At 58.6% G+C, this 21,658-nt stretch overlaps 1 protein-coding gene and 1 long non-coding RNA gene across 2 annotated transcripts; one reads left to right on the top strand and one right to left on the bottom strand.

Annotated features, from left to right (window-relative positions):
* Nucleotides 1-63: 63 nt before the first annotated feature.
* Nucleotides 64-20,281, bottom strand: HCN2 (hyperpolarization activated cyclic nucleotide gated potassium and sodium channel 2). The gene is made up of 8 exons (XM_069591887.1): nucleotides 19,629-20,281; nucleotides 10,154-10,577; nucleotides 9,028-9,189; nucleotides 7,591-7,809; nucleotides 6,345-6,491; nucleotides 2,983-3,223; nucleotides 2,656-2,820; nucleotides 64-1,389 (listed from the first exon to the last, which is right to left on the bottom strand). The coding sequence occupies exons 1-8, from the start codon at nucleotides 20,279-20,281 to the stop codon at nucleotides 683-685; spliced, it is 2,718 nt and encodes a 905-aa protein (XP_069447988.1). The 3' UTR covers nucleotides 64-682.
* On the top strand, nucleotides 7,733-11,705 carry LOC138441244 (uncharacterized). The gene is made up of 3 exons (XR_011257288.1): nucleotides 7,733-8,106; nucleotides 9,632-9,728; nucleotides 10,352-11,705. It is a non-coding gene; the product is annotated as an uncharacterized lncRNA (long non-coding RNA).
* Nucleotides 20,282-21,658: the final 1,377 nt, after the last annotated feature.

Here is a 21,658-nt window from a genome sequence, read left to right as displayed (position 1 = left end):
GTTGCTGCCTGGGGAGGGGTGGCTACATGCTCTGTCCTCATGGAGCAGTCAGACTCGGCAGGCTGGGCGCCAATGCTGTCGTTTATTGCGCGGAATGGGGGTGTGGGGGTTAGTGGGGCGTGGGGGGTGTGGTGGGCGCTGCTGCCTCAGCTCGTCAGTACATTCATCACGACGGCGGGGACCCCCGGCCTCACCCCCACGCCGGGGCGCTGGAGGGAGAAGGGTGTGCCTGCTCCGGGGAGGTCACCGCGGATGCGCCTGGACAGGGACTGGTCTGGTTATTGCATGAGCGCAACGGAGGCAGCGGGAAGCCGGCAGGCCAAGTATTGCACTTAAAAACCGATCCTCGTCAGAGGGCGGGCGCGGGCAGCCTCCCTGGCCCTCTCCCCTCGGCCGCGGCCAGCCCGTCCCCCCTTCACAGTTGGGGGAACTGAGGCACCGAGGTGAAGGGAGCCCCCTCGCCCGTGCGCGGCTGCTGGGGGCAGGGGCGATGTGGGTGGGCGCAGGGCGATGGGGGGGTGGGGCACGGCGAGGGGCTGTTCCCACCTTCCCCGGGCCGCCCGTCCGACTACAACTACCTACATCTCCTCTATGGCTTCTGGGGCAGGCGGCCCGGGCTGCGCAATGGCATGGCTTTGGTCTGGGTGATGGCCCCGCCCCATTTCGGGGCGGCGCGCGAGGGTCACAAGTTGGACGAAAGGCGTGAGCGCGCGGAGTCCAGCGGGTCGGGTCCGCCGGTGGTGCCCGGTGAGGGCGAGGCTGAGTCCCTACGGTCCGGGCTGGGTGCCGCGATCCGGGCGGCAGGCGCGGGCCCCAGGCGCGGCGTGGAGCTGCTGGCCGGTCGCGCCGTGGCTGCGGGGCCGGGTGCGCCATGGGGCAGCGAGGGCTGTGAGGCAGACAGCGGGCGCGAGGCGCGGCTTAGGCGGCGCGCAGGTAGCGCAGGCCCAGCGCGAGGCGCGGCAGGGGAGCCGGGTGTGCCACCGAAAGGCGAGGTCCGCGGTGCCCTGGGGCTGGCAGGCGCGCCAGGGGGACTGGCTGCAGGGGCGGGTCCGGGCGAGGCGGCAGCAGTGGCGACAGTGGGCGCGGGCCCTGGGGGCAGGCGGCGCACGAGGCGCGGCGAGCCAAGTGCCAGGGGCCCGACAAGCGGGCGTGCGACTTGTGGGCAGAAGCTCATGGCCACGGCCTGCTGCAGCGTGGCGATGGCTGAGGTGCCCTGTGGAGGTGGCGGTGGTGGCGGGAAGAGGCCGACACGCTGGCCCAGCTCAGCCTGCTGCACCATCTCGCGGTCATACTTGACAATCTCCTGGATGATGGCGTTCTCCTGGTTGTTAAACACGCCAGAGTTGAGGTCGTGCTGCACCTTGTGTAGCAGGATCGAGTTCTTCTTGCCTGGGGGCGGGGTGGGGGTTGGTATCAGAGGTGCCAGCCTCTGCACAGCAGGCATGCCTGGGCGCCTCCTCCAACCAGCAGGCCAGTGTCCCAGTGCCTGGTGTGCACAGCAAGCACGTATTGGACCCTGACTGTACAGCCAGAGTGAACAGATGTCCAGTATCTGCTGCGTATAAGAAGCTGAAATTGTGCACCTACTGTATACAGGAAGCAGGCACCTTTCTGTGTAGCTAGCATGTGGAATTCCTGCCTGTACACGGTCAGGAATTCCCGTGGCGCGCATTGTGCACTGCCTTCACCATGCTGAAGGTCTATGGTATATGTAGCAAGCTGCTGTTGAGCACTTACTGTATATAGTACATATGCTAAGCACCTATTGTATAGAGCTACATTGTATGTGCTTGTTGTCTATAAACATACTGAGTGTTTTTTCTGTATCCTGGGAAGTCCTCTTTCTATTGGCTCCCCTCCCCCTTCCACCCTCTCTCAGTCCTGCAGCCATTCATTGTATCTGTTCCCACACATGGTACCAAGGGCCTCCCTGACTCTTGCATCTAATCTTCAGCTAGTGCTCAGCCATTTCCGAGATTACCCCCTGCCCTGCCTCTCCCCAGTTCCCCAGGACACCCCCCAACACAGAGACAGGCCAGGCTCCAAGAGTCTTCCTGTATATACACAGCCTCATAGGATACACATCTGATCAGGTCCTCCCCTGCCTAGAATCATCCATAGCTCCCTATTGCTTCTGATCTACAGTCCAAATGCCTTCCTCTACCACCCGCTAGGGCTCTTGTGCCTGCCCACGCCTCTCAAGCCTCCCTCCTCCCAGCTTCCCTGACTCCTGGTAATCCAGGCCCCTTTCCCACCTCAGGGCCTTGGCACATGCTGTGTCCACTCCCAGGTCATGCTCTCTGTCTTTCTACTGGTAACACCTACACATCTGGGTCTCTGCTTGGAATCACAAGGAAGCTCCCTGCCCCCACACCTCTCCTCCATGACAAGCTTGAGGGTGGCTGCCCCATCCTTCTCAGGGGCCACATTGTCACCTCCTAGCACACAGCAGGTTCTCAAATACTTGCCTGCTGAGCAGAAATTTCCTCTTCCTTGGGAAACTCAGGCTGTATTTGGTCAAGGGAGAAAATGGGTTGGGGAATCTGGTGCCAGGACCGGAGAAGGGGCCCTGAGGGTCAGCTAGGCCACAGCACCACCACCCCCCAGACTGTCCCTGCTGGGCGGCCACTGAGGCTGACCGCTGTGTCCACTCACCAATGCGATCCAGGCGGTCAATGGCGACTGTCTCAAAGGCCCGCCTCATCATGGGGTACTCCTCCAGCACCTCATTGAAGTTGTCCACACTCAGCGAGTAGAGGCGGCAGTAGGTGTCAGCCCGCACGCTCGCCGTGCGCCGGCCCCGCGTCAGCAGGCAGATCTCTGCGTGTGGCCAGGGGCGGCAGCCTCACTGCTGGGCCATCCCCCAGGGCCCTTCCAGCCAGCACAGCGCCCCAGCTCCCCTCACCCAATCTGGGGTCCTTCCTGGTGCACCTGTGCCCCTAAGCTCGCCACCCTGGCCTCCAGCTCCCCACCAACACTCACCCCCGAAGTAGGAGCCATCAGACAACTTCATCTCCTTGTTGCCCTTAGTAAGCACACTGACCACACCGTGTTGGATGAAGTACATCTTCTTGCCGATGGTGCCCTCACGGATGATGTAGTCGCCTGGCTGGAAGACCTCAAACTTGAGCTTGGTCAGCATGGCCGTGACGAAGTTGGGGTCAGCATTGGCGAACAGTGGCATGGAGGCCACCAGCTTCCGGCAGTTGAAGTTGACGATCTCCTGTGGGGGTGGGAGGGGGTCAGTGTCAGGCTTCCCCATCTTACCCTCCCTTTGGAGGTTGTACCTCTCAAACTCTCCGTCTGTGAAAGCAGTTGAACACTTTAGCCCAAAGACCAGCGTCTTAATAGGCAGTCACTGGAGGTTTTGCCAAGAACAGGATCAAGGAAAGATTCCCTACTGTTTTAACTCTGTGTTGGCAACACTGGTCGATGCTATTAGACATGGGAAAGCATTCCAGCATTATAAGAACTGGAAAGGAAAAAGTAAAATTATCTCTTTACTCTTTCTATTAATAGGACTGCCTGAAAAAACCAAGAGAGTCCATGGAAAACTATAACAAGGGAAGTTAGTCAGAATAGCAAGTGATTTTTAAAAAACAACATGAAAACCAAGAGCCTTAAAGTGAATGCATGGTGTAGAAGACAGGGTACCATTTATCTTTGGTGGAGAAGCTTCGGGGGATGGGAAGATTCCATGTTTGATCTGGGTAGGGGTTACGTGTGGATTTTACTTGATAGAATGTCCATCAGGTGAGCCCTGATGACAGGAGACGCACTTTTCTCTAAGGTACATTTCAATAAGAAGGAATGCTTACCATAAAGAGAAAACCCAGCTTTTTGTACAAAAAAGCCACTCCAAAGAAGATGCAATGCGTGAGAAGACCCCGTATCCACCCAGATAAAGAGCTACATGAAGTGGTGCAGCATGAGTTTAACAAGACACATCCAATCCTACATGAAGATGCACTGTAACCCCCCCAAAGGCACAGAAGAGCCATGAACATGCGCTGCTCACCATCTTTGACACGGGAGACACCCATTCTCCCTGGGTAGAGCCACAGTGCACAGCCTGTGAAAATGCTGCCTGGCTCGCTTCTTAACAACCGGGGCTGTTCACTCAGAATACACGAGCAGAAACATAAGGAAACCCATGACAAAGAAGAGCAGGGGGGTTCCCTGGTGACTCGGTTGGTAAAGAATCTGCCTGCCAATGCAGGAGCCACAGCTTGGATCCCTGGTCGGGGAAGATCCCACATGCCACAGGGCAGCTAAGTCAGTGCACCGCAACTGCTGAGCCTGTGCTCTAGAGCCCAGGAACCGCAGCTACTGAGCCTTTGTGCCGCAACTTCTGAAGCCTGCACACTCTAGAGCCTGTGTCCAGGAAACAAGCCACTGCAATGATGAGCCTACACACCCTAGAGCCTGTGCTCCGAAACAAGAGAAGCCTGCATACTGCAACTAGAGAAAAGCCTGTGTAGCAACAAAGACCCAGCTTAACCCCAAATAAAAAAGAGCAGAGGACTCAGCCTCCAAAGCACCAAAACACACTGAAAACTTGCGACGCAAACAGTGTGGGTTTGGTGCACACGAAGCAGACAGGCCTGTGGGCCAGATGAGAAGTCCAGAAACATAAAAAAAAAAAAAAAAAAGGAAAGTCCAGAAACAGACCAAGCACAAGGGCGGTTCACCCAGAGCCTGAGGGTGCAGTCCCACAGCAGGAGAGCCTGGACCCTTCCTCACACCAGGTTCCAGGACAGATTCCCAAGGCATCAGGGGTCCACGTGCAAAACAGGAGACTACACATACTGGAAGAAGACACAGAATTTCTCTAAAACCTAGGTGTGTAGCAGGCAGGTGTAGGTACCTGCTTTGTAGAGCGAGCATGTACTGCATGCCTGCTATACACAGAGAGGAGATATTGAAAACTTGTGTGCAGCAGTCAGGTTTGAGCACCTGCTGTATACAGCAAGCATACATGGAATACCTGCTGTACACAGCAAGCATACACAGAGCACCTGATGTATACAGCATAAAAACTCCACATGGGGGAGAAACCACAATCAGCAAGGTTTAAAGACAAATGGATGGGACTTCCCTGGCAGTCCAGTGGTTAAGATTTCACCTTCTGATGCAGGGGGTGCAGCAGATTCAATCCCTGGTCAGGGAGCCAAGATCCCACACACCTTGTGGCCAGAAAACCAAAACGTAAAACAGAAGCAATAGTGTAATAAATTCAAGGATGACTAAAAATGGTCCACATCAGAAAAAAATCTTTAAAAAGACAAATGGTTACGGGGTGGAAATTTAAATCACCAAGAGGTAAAGTCCTTCAGGTTTTTAGGGAATTCCCTGGCTTAGGTCCAGTGGCTAGGACTCGATGCTGTCTCTGCCAAGGGCCCAGATTTGGGTTGTTCCTTAGTTGAGGAACCATCTGGCAGCCTCGTGGTTTGGCCAAAAACAAAATAGTTACCAGAGGGGAAAGGGGTAGGTAATTGAAGAGTTTGGGATTAGCAGATACTATATGTAAAATAGATAAGGTCCTACTATGTAGCACAGAAAGCTCTTAACAACCTGTAATAAACCATAATGGAAAACAATCTATAAAAGTGTATATAGATAGATGAGTCACTTTGCTGTACACCAGAAACTGACACAGCATTATAAATCAACTATGTGCTGTGCTAAGTTGCTTCAGTTGTGTCTGACTCTGGGGCCCCATGGACTGTAGCCCACCAGGCTCCTCTGTCCATGGGATTCTCTAGGCAAGTATACTGGAGTTAGTTGCTGTGGCCTCCTCCATGGGATCTTCCCAGAGGATCAACTATACTTCAATTAAAAATAAAATTTTCTAAAAAAGGCCAAAAGTTCCGAAGGAAAGCAAACAAAAGTTATGGATAATTCACAGAAAGAGAAGCACAAATAAACAAGCCCTTGATCACAGGGACACTCTTGCAAAAGAAGAGAATGCACCTGAGTGTAGTTCCTTGGGGCACACCTCTCACTGAGCATTTGGGAACCATCTCCCAGGGCGTCCCTCATGACACCTCAGAGGGATCGAAGGCTGTGCCCCTCCCTCACCTTTCTGGGCACTGCGAGCTCCTCCCTCAATGCGGAGGAGGGGCTCAGAGAGGGGGCGCTGGGGCTGCGGACACCTGGAGGCCCACAGATGTCCATGGTTTCATAAGAAAACGGATGGAGAGCCGGAGGAACCCGGTGGAGGGACAGGACAGGAGATGGGTATTTTCTGCCTATATCCAGTTTTGCCAGTTTAACTTAATGTAAATGACTAAGTAAAGATCAAATACAGATCGCCAGGAGCTCACTTCTCTCAGAAGCCCTACCTCCCTCAGGGGCCCGTTGAGCTCGCCCAGGATGCTGTCCTCATCGAACATCTTGCCCTGGTAGCGGTGCTCGTAGTAGTCGTGGATCTTCTGGCGGAAGTCGGCTGGCAGCTTGTGGAAGGACATGTACTGCTCCACCTGCTTGTACTGCAACGGGACAGGGGGCCCGGGTCAGCAGTGTCCGCTCCAGAGCCCCAGCCTGAGCGGGCCTCGGCTTATGACCACGACAATATGGGACACTCAGGGAATCGGAATTTCAGATGAACAACTAAAATGCCCCTGGTAAGTTTAACCCTGGCAGTAAAAGTTAACTCCTATGTCCTGAATATCTTCTGGCAACCCCTGCCACCACCCCCGACCCTTTGGTGGCCCCCTCCTCGATGATCTTTTTAGAAATTGCCAGCCCAGCCCCTCCTGAACAGGGCTGGGGGCAAGGGCACCAGTTAGGGGTGCCAGGCCCTACTGTCCCCAGGGTGGCACCCCCAGGGGAGCTCTGGCCCCGCTTCCGCCCTAGCCCCGCCCAGCCACAGCTGTCCTGAGCTCAGCGGAACCCGTGACGGCAGGCGGGTGGCGGCACCAGCTCGTGTTTGGGTGGGAGGCTGGTGGCTTCCGGACAGCCGGGGCGCCTGGCACCAGGCCCAGCTGACCCGGCCGACCTGACTGCTGGGCATTGCTGGGGGTGAGGCAGCTACTGGGCCAAGGCTAGCCCTGGGGTAGTAGTACAGGGACAGTGGGGCAGGGTTTGGGGAACTGGGCCACCCTTGGCCTGAGGGAGGGGAAACTGAGGCAGAAGACTGAAGCTGACCTCCAGGAAGGGCTGGCCTATGGGGCCACATTGGACTGGCCCCAGGGAGGCCAAGTCCTAGGACATCCTTGCTTCCCAGAGGCCTCCCTTGTGTCCTTGAGCAACCCCAGCACCTCCACCCTTCCTGGGACAGCCCAGAGACACCCCTCACCAAGGGGTCTCCTGGCCCTGTCCTTTTTAGACCTCTTCTCCCTCCTTTTCCCTTCATCAGCCCCTATGTCCCCTCTAGACTTCTTCCTCAGAGTTCTGAGCTTTCTCACTGTCCTTCTGTGAGCTGCTCCCCCCACTGAGGGGGGGGTGGTCCAGTCCTGATCACAGTCACAGGCCCTTCTGAGGTCCCCATCCCCTCTACCCCTCTGGCCTCCATCCTGAGCACAACACATGGAGCTGGAGGGATGTGGGGTGGACCCCAGACCCTCGGGGGTTCCTCCCCCCTCAGACCTTCTCCTGGTACTGGCGCCTCGAGGAGTCCAGCGACTGGATGAGGGCGGTGGCGTGGCCAATGAACATGGCGTAGCAGGTGGCACCCACGATCATGCTCAGCATGGTCAGCCAGATGTCCGTCATGCTCTCTGGCGCCTGCCGCCCGTACCCGATGCACAGCATGTGGCTCATGGCCTTGAACAGCGCGAAGGAGTAGAGCTCGCTCCATGAGTGGTTCTGCAAGTCCAAGGGTGGGTGGTGGGCAGGGGCTCCCTGTCCCCAGGGAGCCCCTTGACCCGCCCCGCCCCAGGGCCCTGCCTGCCCACCCTTCCCCAGGCATCCGGCTCCCTGTGTCCAGAGTCAACCAAGAGAAACTAGATTTAGGCAGCCGACGTGATGTGCACACATGTTACAGCAGCTCAGCAGAGGGCCAGCGTGAAGCCACCTCCCCACTTCATTCCTGGGGAAACAGGCTCCAAACAGCTAGAGTCCAGCCCTGGGTGTTCAAGAGCCCTCACTACTTCACAACCTCTGGTGAGTGTCTTTGAGGCCAAAGAATGGGGAAGTCCTGGGGACAGCGAGCTGGGGACACTGAAATCCTGATCAGAGGGGCGGGGTGGAAGAAGCATCAGACAGGATCAGGAAGAAACCCACCACCCCCGACCAGTCCTCAGTTGAACCAGCTAGGGGAGGGGCAGTGGGCCCTGTTCAGGAAACAGGACCACATGCCTGGGTGTCCGGCCAGACAATGAGCTGCCTCAGCCAGGCAGCTGTGCCAGGCGCTAGGCCGGGCGCCCAAGGGTTTTCCCTCCAGTGCTCCCGCCCATCAATGCCCACCTGCCCTGTGCCCCAAATGCACCCCAGCAGGAGAAAGGCTTGTTAACAGTCTCAGCCAGAAAGCAATAGGTGCTCCTGAATCTCCCAATTTATTACTTCTCAAGACCGTTGATGCTACTTTCCCATCTGAGGACTATGATAAAATTGTCATTTAAACACATGGGTGCAAATAAAATGGGCTTCCCAGGTGGTTCAGTGGGAAAGAGTCCGCCTGCCAATGCAGGAGATGCGGGTTCGATGCTTGGGTTTGGAAAATGCCCTTGAGGAAATGGCAACCCATTCCAGTATTCTTGCCTGGAGAATCCCATGGACAGAAGAGCCTGGTGGGCTGCACTCCAGGGGGTCGAAAAGAGACATGACTAAGCAATAGCATGCACATACATGCGTGCAAATAAAAGAGTGGAATGGATCACAGAATAGTAAGCAGATGATGTGATTTCTAAAGGGGAGAGGGGGACAAAAGCAGCTCTACTGCCCTCAAACGGCAACGGATCTCCATAGTTCTGGATCTGCAAGGCTCCAACTGGGACAGCAGCCCAGAGGAGTGCTCAGCACCAGAGGGGTTTTCAGGCGCCCTGTGCTCCAGGCACGCAAGAGGGACACGGGCGCGGGGCTCACCACCATGCCGTTGATGGAGACCCAGCAGTTGCGTGGGAAGTCCTGAAGCATGGGCACCAGGAACTGCAGGCAGCCATCCCAGTGGCAGAGGAGCAGCATCATGCTGATGAGGTTGCAGATGCGCATGACCGCACTCGCCAGGTCGTAGGTCATGTGGAAGATCTGTGGGCAGGGCAGGGCAGCTCATGTGAGCGTCCGGCAGACCCATGGTTACTTGTGTCCCAGCAGTGGGAAGACGCAGTCCCCCGTGAGGGGCAGCCCTTACTTCCTCGTAGCCCCCACTCCCCGTAGGCCTTTCAAGGTAGTGAAGTGCCCTAGACTAGAGAACATGGCCCCTTACCAGCCTGCCGCCCAGGCACCAAATCTCTGCCTGGCCGGCCATCCACTGTCCTCTCTGAGGACCACTGCTTCTTCCAGTGACCCAGTCCCCACCCGCTCCCCTGATGGCAGCCTGTCACCATCCTGGAAAGTGCTGGTGACTGAGCCTGTGTGGTGGCCATGGGCTGCAGAAGTCAGGTCACACGGAGTCCAGAAGTGGGTCTGAACTTGGGGGAGAGGGTCATGATTTCACTCCTTGGGGCCTCAGTTTCCCCATTGCCAACAGGGCTGTGGACTCTGCCTCTCACAGGGCAGAACGAAGGAAGGGCTGCAGATGTGTCAAGGATTCATGCAGTGCTTCCTGTGACCCCACTCCCCAGCAGGTAGGGGCTCCTGTGACCACGCCCCTAGCTCACCCAGGTTCCACCCCTAAGTTTCCAAGGACCCTCTATGCAGCTCCTGTAATTCCGCGCAGTGTACTCAGTGACACCGATACTCTTGTGTGTCTAATCCCGCCTGTCTTATTGTAGTACGCCCCTGGACCCTGCAGCACCCCCTGCCAAGGGTCTCCCATCATGGCCCGGCCTTTTTGTTCCTGGTGCCACCTGTAGTCATCGCCTGGTCCCATCACCATAACAGCATCCTCACCCATCAGCACACCCTCGCCCATCACGACCCTGCCCCTACATCCCAGCCCAGTTCCAGCCCATTACGACCCCACTGACCCCACCCTGGCCTCTGTGCCCCAGCCCCACAACCCCCGCTCACGCCCATGGCTGCGCCCCTGCGCCCATGCGTAGCCGCTCACCTCCTCCCACTGATGGATGTAGCGGATGAGGCGCGACAAGCGGAGCAGGCGCAACAGGCTGAGGATCTTGGTGAAGCGCACGATGCGCAGGGCGCGGGCCGTCTTGTAGACCTCAGAGTCGATGCCTTTCTCCACGATGAGGAAGATGTAGTCCACGGGGATGGAGGATACGAAGTCCACCACGAACCATGTCCGCAGGTACTTCTTCTTGATCTTCTCGGGGTCCAGGATGATCTCCGTGTTGTCCTCGATCACGATGCCCGTGCGGAAGTTCAGCACCAGGTCCATGAGGAAGAATGTGTCCGAGACAACGTTGAACACAATCCACGGGGCCGTGGTCTCGTCCTTGAAGAAGGTGATGCCCACAGGGATGATGATGAGGTTTCCCACCATGAAGAGCAGCATGGTAAAGTCCCAGTAGAACCTGGGGGCGAGGCGCAGTGGGTCACGACTCCACCTTTGTGTGGGGCCCTCCTCTGAGTGCTTCTGCCTGGCCCACTGTGCATGCAGGTACCATTGAGGGCCAGGCCATAACTTGCATACTCGGGCAAAGCTGACAATTTGCCCCCACCCCGGGTCATAGTTGGTGAGGGTTTCCCAGATGGCGCTAGTGGTAAAGAACCTTCCTGCCAATGCAGGGGATGTAAGAGACACAGGTTAGATCCCTGGACTGGGAAGATCCCCTGGAGGAGGGCAGTATTCTTGCCTGGAGAATCCCATGGATCAAGGAGCCTGGAGGGTTATAGTCCATGGGGTCACAAAGAGTCGGAAAAACAACTGGAGTGACTTAGCACGCAGGGCTAGTGTGGACCTTGCCTCCAGGAAGCCCTCCTGCATCCCAGATTGCACTCTACTGCTGCCTGGACTCCTCCAGCCTGGTTCCTCTCACAGGCCCAGCCTGACCGTCTTTCTTTGAAGAAGTCAGAGACCTAGAATAGCCACTCAAAAATTGACTAAATGTTTCCCGGGACTAAAAAGGTCCAATGTGCCTGGCATAAGGTTGGCATGCCAAAGGAAGTAAGGCTGAGCAGGGAGAGAGGAGACAAGGAAGAAACTGGAGGGGTGGGGTGGGGATTGGCTCCAGGAGTGTTGGGTGGTTGGGCCGTGGCTGCAGGTATGGGATGGGTGCCAGACAGAGTGCGGGCCCCCCACCCCCGCTGAGTTTTCCTGTAGGGCACTGGAAGGTTGAGCAGGGGTCACTGGCTATCCCTCCATTTCTGAAAGCACTCAGGGTGCAGGGGGTAGGGGGTCGCTGGAGACAGGGAAGAGGCTGGGGTGCCCCAGGGGCAGGGAGAAAGGAAGAGGAAGGCCTGGCAGGCAGAGCATAGGGATAGGCGACAGAGGAACCTGAGTGAACCGACTTGGCCAGGCTTGGATGTTTCATGTGATAAATATGCCTGAAAATGGGATGACTAGTTGCTTCCACTGCCAGACACACACACCCAGGACTGATAACGTGTGCCTGAGAATTCCACAATTCCAGAATTTCACCTGGGAATGCTATGCTCTCGTGAAACAGCCTGTCATTTGAGGAATAAATCTATCAACAGCCGGGCACCGTGTCCTGAGTTCAACATTTACCTGTGAGGACAGATGGACACAGCAAAGGCCACATGGAAAGATGCCCAGCCCTGCAACAAACAGGAATTAAAACTACACGAGGCAAAACTGTCTGGTGCTGCAGAAAGTTAAAGTTACCATGTGACCTGGCAATTCCACATGGGTCCTGGACCTACACCCAAGGATGGAAAACAGGTATTCAAACAGACTCTTGTACACCACTGTCCACCATGGCACGACTTACATTGGCCAGAATTGGAAACAATCCACGCATCCATCAGTGGATGAACATATAAACATAATGTGTTCCCTCCACACATGGGAGCATCACTCAGCCACAAAAAGGGAAGAAGCCCTGATACTCGCTACCACGTGGATGGACCCTGAGAACACAGTGCTCAGTGAGAGAAGCAGACACAGGAGGACACGTCGGGTGTGACTCCACTGATGGGAAAAGTCCAGAACAGGCAGATACACAGACACAGAGAGTGGGTTCCTGGTTGTCAGAGGCTGGGGAGTTTCTGTTTGGGAACATGAAAACGTTCTGGCAAGGATGAAAGGTGGTGCTTGCACAACATTGTGAATGTACATAATGTCACTTGACTGTACGCTTTTAAATGGTTAAAGGCCAAATGCTATGTTGTATTTATGTTAGCACATGTATACAAAGAGAACACCGAGGACCAGGGTCTTAGCGATGAAAGGATGCCCCAGATCGGGGTCTGAGGCCACACTCCCTGTTAAGATTCAGACAAAGGATGGTCTAAAATTCCGAACAGAGTCCTTTGTTTGATTTTGCCTCTCACAGTGCAGGAAGAGACGCCCACACTGAGGTAGGTATCCTGGGCCATCTGGTAGGCCAGGCGCCCTCCTCTTCATGGCCAGAGTCCCCACGTCCTCTTGGAGAAGGTTCTAGCGTATGCAGGCAGGACAGGGCTGGGGGACCCTCAAAGCCTGCCACTTCCTGGGCCTCCCCCAGATGGACAGAAGAAGAGACTGAGGTTCCTAGGGGCTGGAGGGACTCCCAAATTAGCACAAACTAACAGAAAGCTGGAAACAGCAGTGCTGACCTGACTACAGTGAGCACCCTGATTTGGGAAATGCTGTGGGTCAGCTCTCTTGGGAGCAGCCCTGTTAGGGAAGAGCTATAGCACCTCACCTGCCCAGTAACCCAGGCCTTCCACTTCGGGGAACTGATCCCAAGGAAGTCATCCAAGAGGAAGAGAAAAAAATTAAAAAGTGATTTGTAACAAGATGTTCACAGCAGCCTGGTCTGCAAGAGCCAAGCCTGGAAAGGACCCAAAGTCCAAGACGGTGGTGACAACAGCCAGGTCTGGGCTCCTGCCCACTGGCAAGTGTGACCTTGGCAAGTCCCTCCAGCCCCTGGGAACCTCAGTCTCTTCTATCTGTCTGGGAGGAGCCCAGGGAAAGGCAGGCTTTGAGGGTCACCTGGCCCTGTCCACCCACACATGCTGAGGGCTTCTCCCAGTGGCCATGGGGACTCCAGCTGGGAAACCCACCTTGGGGTGGAGATGGATGGAGACCTTTAGAGATGAAAGTGTTGACATGATCTGGGGTGAGTGATAAGGGCAGAACAAAGGACTGCTCCCAGTTCAAGGCATTCTTTACATGAATCTAGACCATATGTAGGGCTCAGACCTCTGATCTGCATCATCTACTCAGCCTTGAGACCCCCAGGACCCCAGCCCCAACCTGACTGAGGGGCCTCACCTGCCTGCTCCCCACCTCCACCCCCAGCGTATCCACAGCAAAGCTAAAACCCCGCTTTTTGGATAGAGAGCTTTTCCCCGAGCCCCAGTTTTGGGGTTGAAGGGCTTATGCCTGAGGACAAAGCAAGCAGGAAAGAGTAACTGAAGGCCAGTGGAGAAGAAACCTCCAGAGAGCCCAGAAACCCATGAGAGGGGGTTAGAAACAGTCTAAATTGGGGGGCCTGGAAATCACCAGGGTGGGGCAGAAAGTCTATATGGCCAGAAGCAGAAGTGCTTCCCCTCCCTAGGTGACACATCACAGACATTCTCTCCTTTTGTTCTGTGGTCAGGGTGTGGGTAGGGGGGCAGGTGTGGGCAGACACCACACTTCCCACTGACAGACCAGAGAGGTGGCACAGCCTTGGGATGCGGGGCCAGAGACCTGAGAGCCAGCCTGCCACCCCTGGGCCTGTCCTGTCCACTGCCCGCACTGCCAGGAACTCCACCTGCAGGCCCGAGCCCTGGCCAATGCCCCTTGGTCACTGGGAACTATCCCTGGCTGCCCAGGGTCTCAGCCTCGTCCCCTCCAGCCAACGTGGTCCTCCTGGAGGTGGGCAGGAGGAGAGGACTGAGGCCTGGGGTAAAAGGTTCCAGGCCCGCCTCCCCTGCACCCCCACCTCTCCTGGGCCTGCCTGCCCCCTTGGGCTGTGCAGCCCCAGAGCTGATCACTCTCCTCCAAGCCTCCATGCCTTATCTGCCCAATCCTGGCAGCCCCTCCAACAGTAGGCCATCTCAGAGACCTCCAAAGACCCAGAGATGCCCTCCCATGACCCAGAGATGTCCCCCCTAGAACTCATGGACCCCCTGGGACCCAGAGACTCCCCAAGACTCAGAGACCTCCCCTAGGCCCCAGATACCTCCCAGTATCCCCAGGACTCAGAGACATCCCCCAGGACCCAGAGATTCCCTGGGATCCAGGGACCCTTGGGACCCAGAGAATCCCCCCCCAGGACCCCAAGAACTCCCAGGACAAAGTCAGGGCTTCAGGGTCCGGGGTCACAGCTACCTCAATTACCCAGGGTCTTTGGGGATGGTAATTAAACCCTGTATTGAGAAGTCCTCCCGAACAAACAGACCCCGTGAGAAAACACTCAGACCCTGGTTCCCCACCTGTGCCCAGATAGGAACTGGGCCCTGAAAGACAGCGAGGCCAGGGCTCCCGGGCAGGAAGTGGGGGGCTCAGCACAATGACCTCAGCACTCTGTGAACAGGAACACTCAGAACCCTCTCCCAGGTGCCACAGCCACATGGTTCTGATGTCAGTGGGGCCCACTGGGAGCCCAGCACCTGCTCCAGCAGCTGCCCGGCCTTTCTCTGTGCAGATGGAGAAACCGAGGCTGGAAACGGTTAAGTGACAGAAGCCAGGCAGTCAGACCTCAGAACCAGAGCTGGGGACCACGTGATCACCCTATCTCCAGTGCTCCAGGCCCCTCCCTTCAACTCCGGAAACTGGACAAGCAGCCTGTGCTTCCAGTACCAGGCAGGCAGGACCAGGCGAGGGGCCGGCAGGGGCGTCCCAGTAGCCTAAAGCTGCTGGCCAGGGACACGGTGAACAAGGGTAGCAGCTCCCTCCATTCCAGGTTGGAGAACCAAGAACTGGGCAGGAGGCAGTCTAGGAATTATGGATCAGATCAGGCAAATCCCAGGGGATTAGGGGCTGCAGGTCTGCAACTAAGGATGAGCCTGGGGGTGGGGGTGGGGGGTGGAGGATTAGAGCCTGAGCCCTTGGACATGAGTTACAGATCCCAGGCGGGTGTCAGTGATCTGGAAAGGGAGACTCCCCGGGGGAGGATTCCTGGTTGATCCCAAGACAGGGCATACTGTGGGGTCAACTGGGTGCCAGGCCAGGGGGACACGTGGTGACCAGACAAACCTGGCACTCCCTCAGGGCCCCAGCCCAGGTGGGGAGCTGGACGTTCCACACAGAAAAATGACTGAGATGCTTCAGAGGGGCTGCTTTAGCTAGGATGAATCAGGAGGGCTTCTTGGAGGAAGTGGCATGTGGGCAGAAGATGGAGGAGGGCTGCTAGGCAAAGTACAGGGCACTGCACCCTGGGCCCAGGGAACAGCCAGCATGGAGTTTGCCTTTTGGGCAGCTGGAAGGCCCGGGGCTGGAGCAGGGGCATAAAGGGAGGTGAAAAGGGATGAGAGGTGTGGGAGCCAGGCTCTGTGGGGTTGTGGGTCAGCCATAGCCATGGCTGAGTGAATTTAAAGTGAGAAAGACAAACATCTCTGCCAGGAAGGGGTGGAGGGTGGTGTTCAGGCAGGAGGTGGGGTGGCCTGTGCTCGCCGTGTTTGGGGGAAGTGAAGCAGGGTCTTTCCTGAGCAAGTGAGTAGCTGAGAAAGCTACCTTATATAAAGTGAACTCTCCCAACATTCTCCCTGAGCCCCCAGGTCATGCCCAGGTGAAGCAGGGTCTTTTCTGAGCAAGTGAGTAGCTGAGGAAGCTACCTTATATAAAGCAAACTCTCCCAGCATTCCCCCTGAGCCCCCAGGTCATGCCCAGGCCCTGGATGTGGACACAGAGCATAGGTGTGTGACAATCTAAAGCAGGGAATTCAAGGACCAGAAGCTCCAACTTCAGGCAGGAACGCCATAGAGTGACGAGGGGCCCCTGACCCCTTACAGGGACAATGGAGCTCCCTTCCTCCCTGCTGGGTGGGCCTGGGCCACAACTCTTCCACCTGGGAAATGGGTATGTCCACTGCCCCCAACTCTGAGCACTGGATTCACAACCAGGGAAGCTCTGGGCCCCGTTCCTGTCTTGCCTCCCCTCCCCACCCCACCCCCACTACCCCGGGATAATTCACGGCTTATTCTCATGAGCTGACGCATCCTCATCTCCCTCTGATCCATAGGGCCATCTGGGGCAGGAGAAGCCCTCTAGTCCTGTTGAATTTTCAGGCCAGCCCTCTACCACCCCAGGCTCTTGGGGTCCCCTAGGGTGTCACACAGATACAGGCCAGCATCCACAGGACCTGGCTTTGTCTGAACTCTGCTGAGGGCCAGGAAAGGGACCCACTTCTCTTTTCCCTGCAAAACCAGGCCTTCTGCTGGCACAAAATTTGGGAACATTGAGCAGCAGGAGAGACTCAGGTCAGAACTCAGAGGAGCTTACAGACTTGGAAACAGGATGAAAGGCCCTGGGAAGCCACCGCCCATACTCTTTGTGGGGAGATAGGGCCACCGGCCCCCCATCCCAGACATGCCCAGGCCCCCACTCAACCACAGCTGCCTTGATCCCCAACTGACCACCATCCGAGGAGGTGAAGAAAGTGGCAGGAGTGGATGGTCCAGAATGGGAGAGCTTCCTTGTCCCTGGAACATGCTTCTCCCCTCCCCCACCCCACGGATGCTCATGACCTGACTCACGGCCTCACCTGGCACCCACATGGGCCCCTCAGCGGGCTCCCCAAATCATCCTGGGCCCCCCTGCATGCCAGGCCCCAGGAAACCATGGTGCGGGTGTGTGTGAGAGAGGCAGGTAAGCATATCAAGGGGGGAAAGGCTGCTTCCAAGTGCACAGGTGGTGCATACACAAGTTGGATCAAGAGAAGTGGGGCACACCTTGAATTTGGGGAAACTGAGGCAAGGAAGCCTGGTAAGGGCTCCAGGCTATACACAGGGGCTGCGGGCCTCACTGCAGACTTCCCCAGCCCCTCCGCAGCCTGTTCCAGACTTTGTACTCCTCTCTCCCAGCCTCGGTCTGGTCACCTTCCTCAAGAGCCCTCCTCCCTGAGGCCTCTGCAGACACTCCCTCTCCCTGGAAGCCCTCGTGGTCCTTGGAGTGAGGCATGGCTGCAGCTGTTCCAGCTCATCAAACGTGAATTGTCCTGTTGTCCACACCAGACAGGTGCCTGGTCAACCTGAACAAAGTTGTTGCTCAAGGAAGTGGTCCTGGGGCTGGTATGGGAGCCTTGGCCTCCTCTTGGCCTCATTTCCCTTCTCAGTTGTGTCCAGGGCTCACCTGGGTGCCAGCGGGGACAGTGTCTGCACCATCAGGTCATCAGCACAGACAGAGCCAAATGTGGACAAGCAGACCCAAGGACCCTCCCTGCTGCTCCATGAATGGTTCTTGAAACTAACACACACCCATGAACACAGGATGCCTTTTTTCCTCTTGTTTCTTCTTGGCCTGGACAGGACATGGCCAGAGACCAGCTTGCCTGACAATTCAAAGTGCGGATTCAGAGGCCAGCCTCCCCAGGCATGAATCCCCACTCTGCCTGGCTTGGGACTAGCTGTGTGGCTTTGGGCAAGTGAATTTACCTCTTTGTGCCCCTCTCCTGGTGTGTAAATTTGGGGTAGCTGCACTCCAACTTGGCAGGATCTTAGGGTTTTTACCTTGACTGGCTTACCTTGTCCCAGCTACAGGCCACACATGCCCCCTCCCTCGCCCTCACCCCATTGATCACCCCCAGTTTACTGCCCAGGGACACACGAATGACTGAGCGGGACAGGCAGAAGGATGGGGACATCCAGCTCCTTCTCCCAGCACCACCACCACTTCTGCAGCTGAGAGGAAGCTCAGGCCACCCACTGCCCTGGGGAAGCTGCAAACAGACGTGCTGGAGGGGACAGGGGAATGACTACTTTCTGCAGCTACCTCCCGCTGCCCACATGTCCCCCATATCCCTTTCCAGCCAGCTGGTGTTAGCCCCCAGTTCACAGGGGGACCAGGTGGGCCAGAGAGCCCTGGAAGTCAAGTCCATCCCCATTTCATAGACCAGAACCATCTACAGAAGGATGCAAAGGCCCCAGGTAGGTCGGGACCATCCAGAGCCCCCCCACCCGACCCCTACTGCCCCATCAGGACGTGACCCTGGGACCTCTGCCCCTGGCCTCTTCCCGAACCCAAACCTCTAGTCAAGGCTGCGCTCACGTCCCGGGAGGGTCTGAAGGGTGAGGAGCTGGAATCATGGACTTTCCTCCAGCCTCTGCCCCTGACTTGTGTCCCTGGGCCTCCGTTTCCCCAGCCGTCCAGAGAAAGGGAGAGTCCCGCAGCCCCCTTTCCCAGCTCTGGGGGTCCAGGAGCAAAAGACCTCTGACTTCAGAGGAGGGGGAGACCTGAGACCCGCGGAGGGAGAGAATCCGCACGCCTCCGGACTGCTGTCCGTGGTGCTGAAACCGCGTCCGCCCTGGGAGCTACAGCCAGTAGGCGAGCGGAGGGGGGCACACAGACCGTATGCACCCTAGCTCACACACTCGTCATGGACACATCACCTCGCACACTGACACACACTCTCACACACACACACATATAACACAATCTCTCCCCAACATACAGCCGCGATCTGCCGGGCAGACACACCCCCCAGAGCGCTCGGCCCGCGCCCCCAGGACCCCCGTCCCCCGCAGTCACATGCTCTTGATCACACACACAGACTGCAGTGACAGGCATCGTTCTCACTCGCAGGCCACACAGCGCACGCCCAGGAACGGAACTGCAAACAAACGCGGCATGACCCTGCTCTGGCCTCGCTCTGAGTCTTTCCACGCACCAGCCGGCTGAATCCACATTGACAAACCAACCACCGACACCTGGGCACGCCACCCGGCCGCCTGAGCTGATGAGGCTGAGAAGACACAGCCGCGGGATATCAGCACGCTCAGCACCCACTCCTCGCGGAACACCCAGGCCCAGGGACCCGGGACGCGCCTCTCTGCGGCGTGGGGCGCAGGTGGAGACCGTGGGATCCGGCGTGTCCGCTTAACCCTTTCTCCGCCAGCCTCTACCGGGCGCGTCCTTCCCGGGCGCCCTTCCTTCCTCCTTCCTTCCGCTCCTCCGCCTCCCCGGCACCCACGTTCCCCTCTATTCGTCCTCTCCGCCCCTCTGCGCTCAGACCCTGGTCCTGCGGCCCGTGACGTGCGCCCACTCGAAGGGCGGGGAGTGTCAGGTTGCGTGGGAGGGGGCGCGCCAGGGTCACGGCACGAGCCTGCGTGCATCTCCCAGCGCCCCTCCAAGGGCGGCGCCTTGGGCGCCCAGGTCCTTCTGGGGCGGGTCCCGGACTCGCCCGAGGTCACTGAGGGGGGCCCCGAGGTCACCCGTGGGGCGCACCGCCCCGCCCTTCCCAAAGCGCTCCCAGGACGGCCTCCGCTCGCCGTGCCCCTCTGCGCGGGCCGGCTGGCCCTCCGAGCGACAGTACCTGAAGTCGCTGTAAGGGTGGATGATCCAGGCCCCCGCTGACTTGACGCGCTCCTGCTCGCGCTCCACGGCCTTCTGACTGCCGAACATCCGCAACGAGAACTTGTTGACGCCCGGCTGCAGGAGCGCGCCGAACTGGCGCTGCATGAAGCTGGCCTGGCTGCCGCGCGACTCCCCCGCCGGGCCCGCCTCCTCGCTGCCCGCCTCGTCCGCCGGCCCGGGCCCGGCTCCAGAGCCCGGCCCGGGCCCCGGGGCTGCCCCGCGGCATGAGAACGACACCTTGGGACCCCGCGCCGGGCCCTCGGACCCCGCGGGGCTGCACTGCGGCTCGCCGCGCCCGCACTCGCCGTTCGGGCTGCCCTTGGCCGTGCTCGCGGCGCCCGGGGTGCCGGGGCGGCCGCAAGAGCTGTTTCGGCTGCGGAGCCGGGCCCGCGGGCCGCCCTCGTCTGCTGCCTCCGGGGGCGCCGCCTCGGTCTGGGGCGCCTGCTGAGGGGGCGCCGGTCCGGGGCCCGGAGGGGGCGCGGGTGGCGGCGGCGGCGGTTGCTGCTGCTGGGGGCCCGCGGGCGGCGGCGGCGGCGGCGGCGGCGACGGCCCCTGCGCGGGGGTCGCGCCCGGGCTCTCCCCGGGCCGCCCGCCGCCCCCGCGCGCGTCCATGGCGAGGCGGCGCCGGGCAGTGCGGAGCGGAGCCGCCGCCGCCGCCGCCGGCCGGAGCCCGAGGGAGGGGGGGAAGGTGGGGGTAGGGCGGGGCGGAGCCGCGGGGGGCGGAGCCGCGGTCGCGGGGGAGGGGCGGGGGTGGGAGCCCCTCCTCTGCCCGCGCCCACTCCCGGCGCGCCCCGCCCCGGTCCTGCGCCCGGGAAACTGAGGCCGCTGGGTCGGGGACAGCCCAAGGTCACGCGGCTCAAGATCTCGGAGACCCGATCAAGCTGAGTCCCAGAAGGGGAAACTGAGGCCCGCGAAACGGAAGGACGCGCCCAAGGTCACCGAGCCCAGCCGCGGAGCTGGGTCCTCCGCGCGCGACCTTGGCGAGGGGCCTTCTCCTGGCACTTCGGTTCTCCTCTCTCCAGAGGGCAGAGCTGGGCGGGAACCACTGACGCTGGGGCTCAGAGAAGTGGGGCCGCCCCCCCACCCGCCCCCGCGACAGCCTCCCTCCTTTCTGTAGGTTTGAGACTTTCCACAATAAAAGGCCACAAGAGCCCTTCCTTGCCTTGTCACTTGAGCCCCTCCACAAGGACCCTTAGGAATCTGGGGGGGGGGGGAGGGGCAAAGAGCGGTCAGGCCAGGAGTCTCCGGGTTCCACGGTGGCCTCCCTGCCTCCCCACCACCTCCTGCATATGGGGAAACTGAGGCCAAACTGGGCAGGATGAGGCCAAGAGGAAGAACCACCCAAGGATGCTGTGGATCCCACTTTCAAACAGTGAGAAGTGGGATCTCCCAAAAGGCAGGTGGACTTTAAAGTGGGGGGTTACCCAGAGTCACAGGGGAACCCAGGGTCTGTCACCCTTTCTCACCAGATGGTCGCATGTGATCCCCATTAGGCTGCCTCCTCTCTCTGCCTCTTGGGCTCAGGCCCCAGCCGTCCCCTCACCCCTGGGTCCCCGCATCTGGGAAAACACCTGAGGCTCTGCTTTTGGGGCTGTAGCCAGGCTGAGGGTAGGGGTGACTCCTGGCGTTAGGTAACATAGGCCACAAGCCTGGGACTCCTCCTAGCCTCCAGTCCCCACCCCAGCTCAACCAGAGCTCTCTGATGGACAAAGAGCAGAGATTAGGAAGGGCCTGGAGAAGAGGGGGAGGGTGGGGGGACCCTGGCCTCCAAGGACCATCGGGCCTTCTGAATGGTTTCAAACCTGATATATTGGGAGCCTCCATCCACCTGGATGTCAGGACCAGGATGGTGAGGTTGGAGAGGGCCCTGACGCTGCACACAGTAGGTGGTACTCAATATTGATTGATGGATGGGCCCATGTGGACCGTGGGTGGGCTGAACTGGGCCATCTCATGCCCCCGCTAGACTGTTCTGAGCCCCAAGGGGCC

This window comes from Ovis canadensis, chromosome 5, assembly GCF_042477335.2.
Source record: "Ovis canadensis isolate MfBH-ARS-UI-01 breed Bighorn chromosome 5, ARS-UI_OviCan_v2, whole genome shotgun sequence".
NCBI classification, from domain to species: Eukaryota; Metazoa; Chordata; class Mammalia; order Artiodactyla; family Bovidae; genus Ovis; species Ovis canadensis.
Note: the sequence above shows the minus strand (reverse complement) of the source record. Positions and strands in the feature narration are given on the sequence as shown.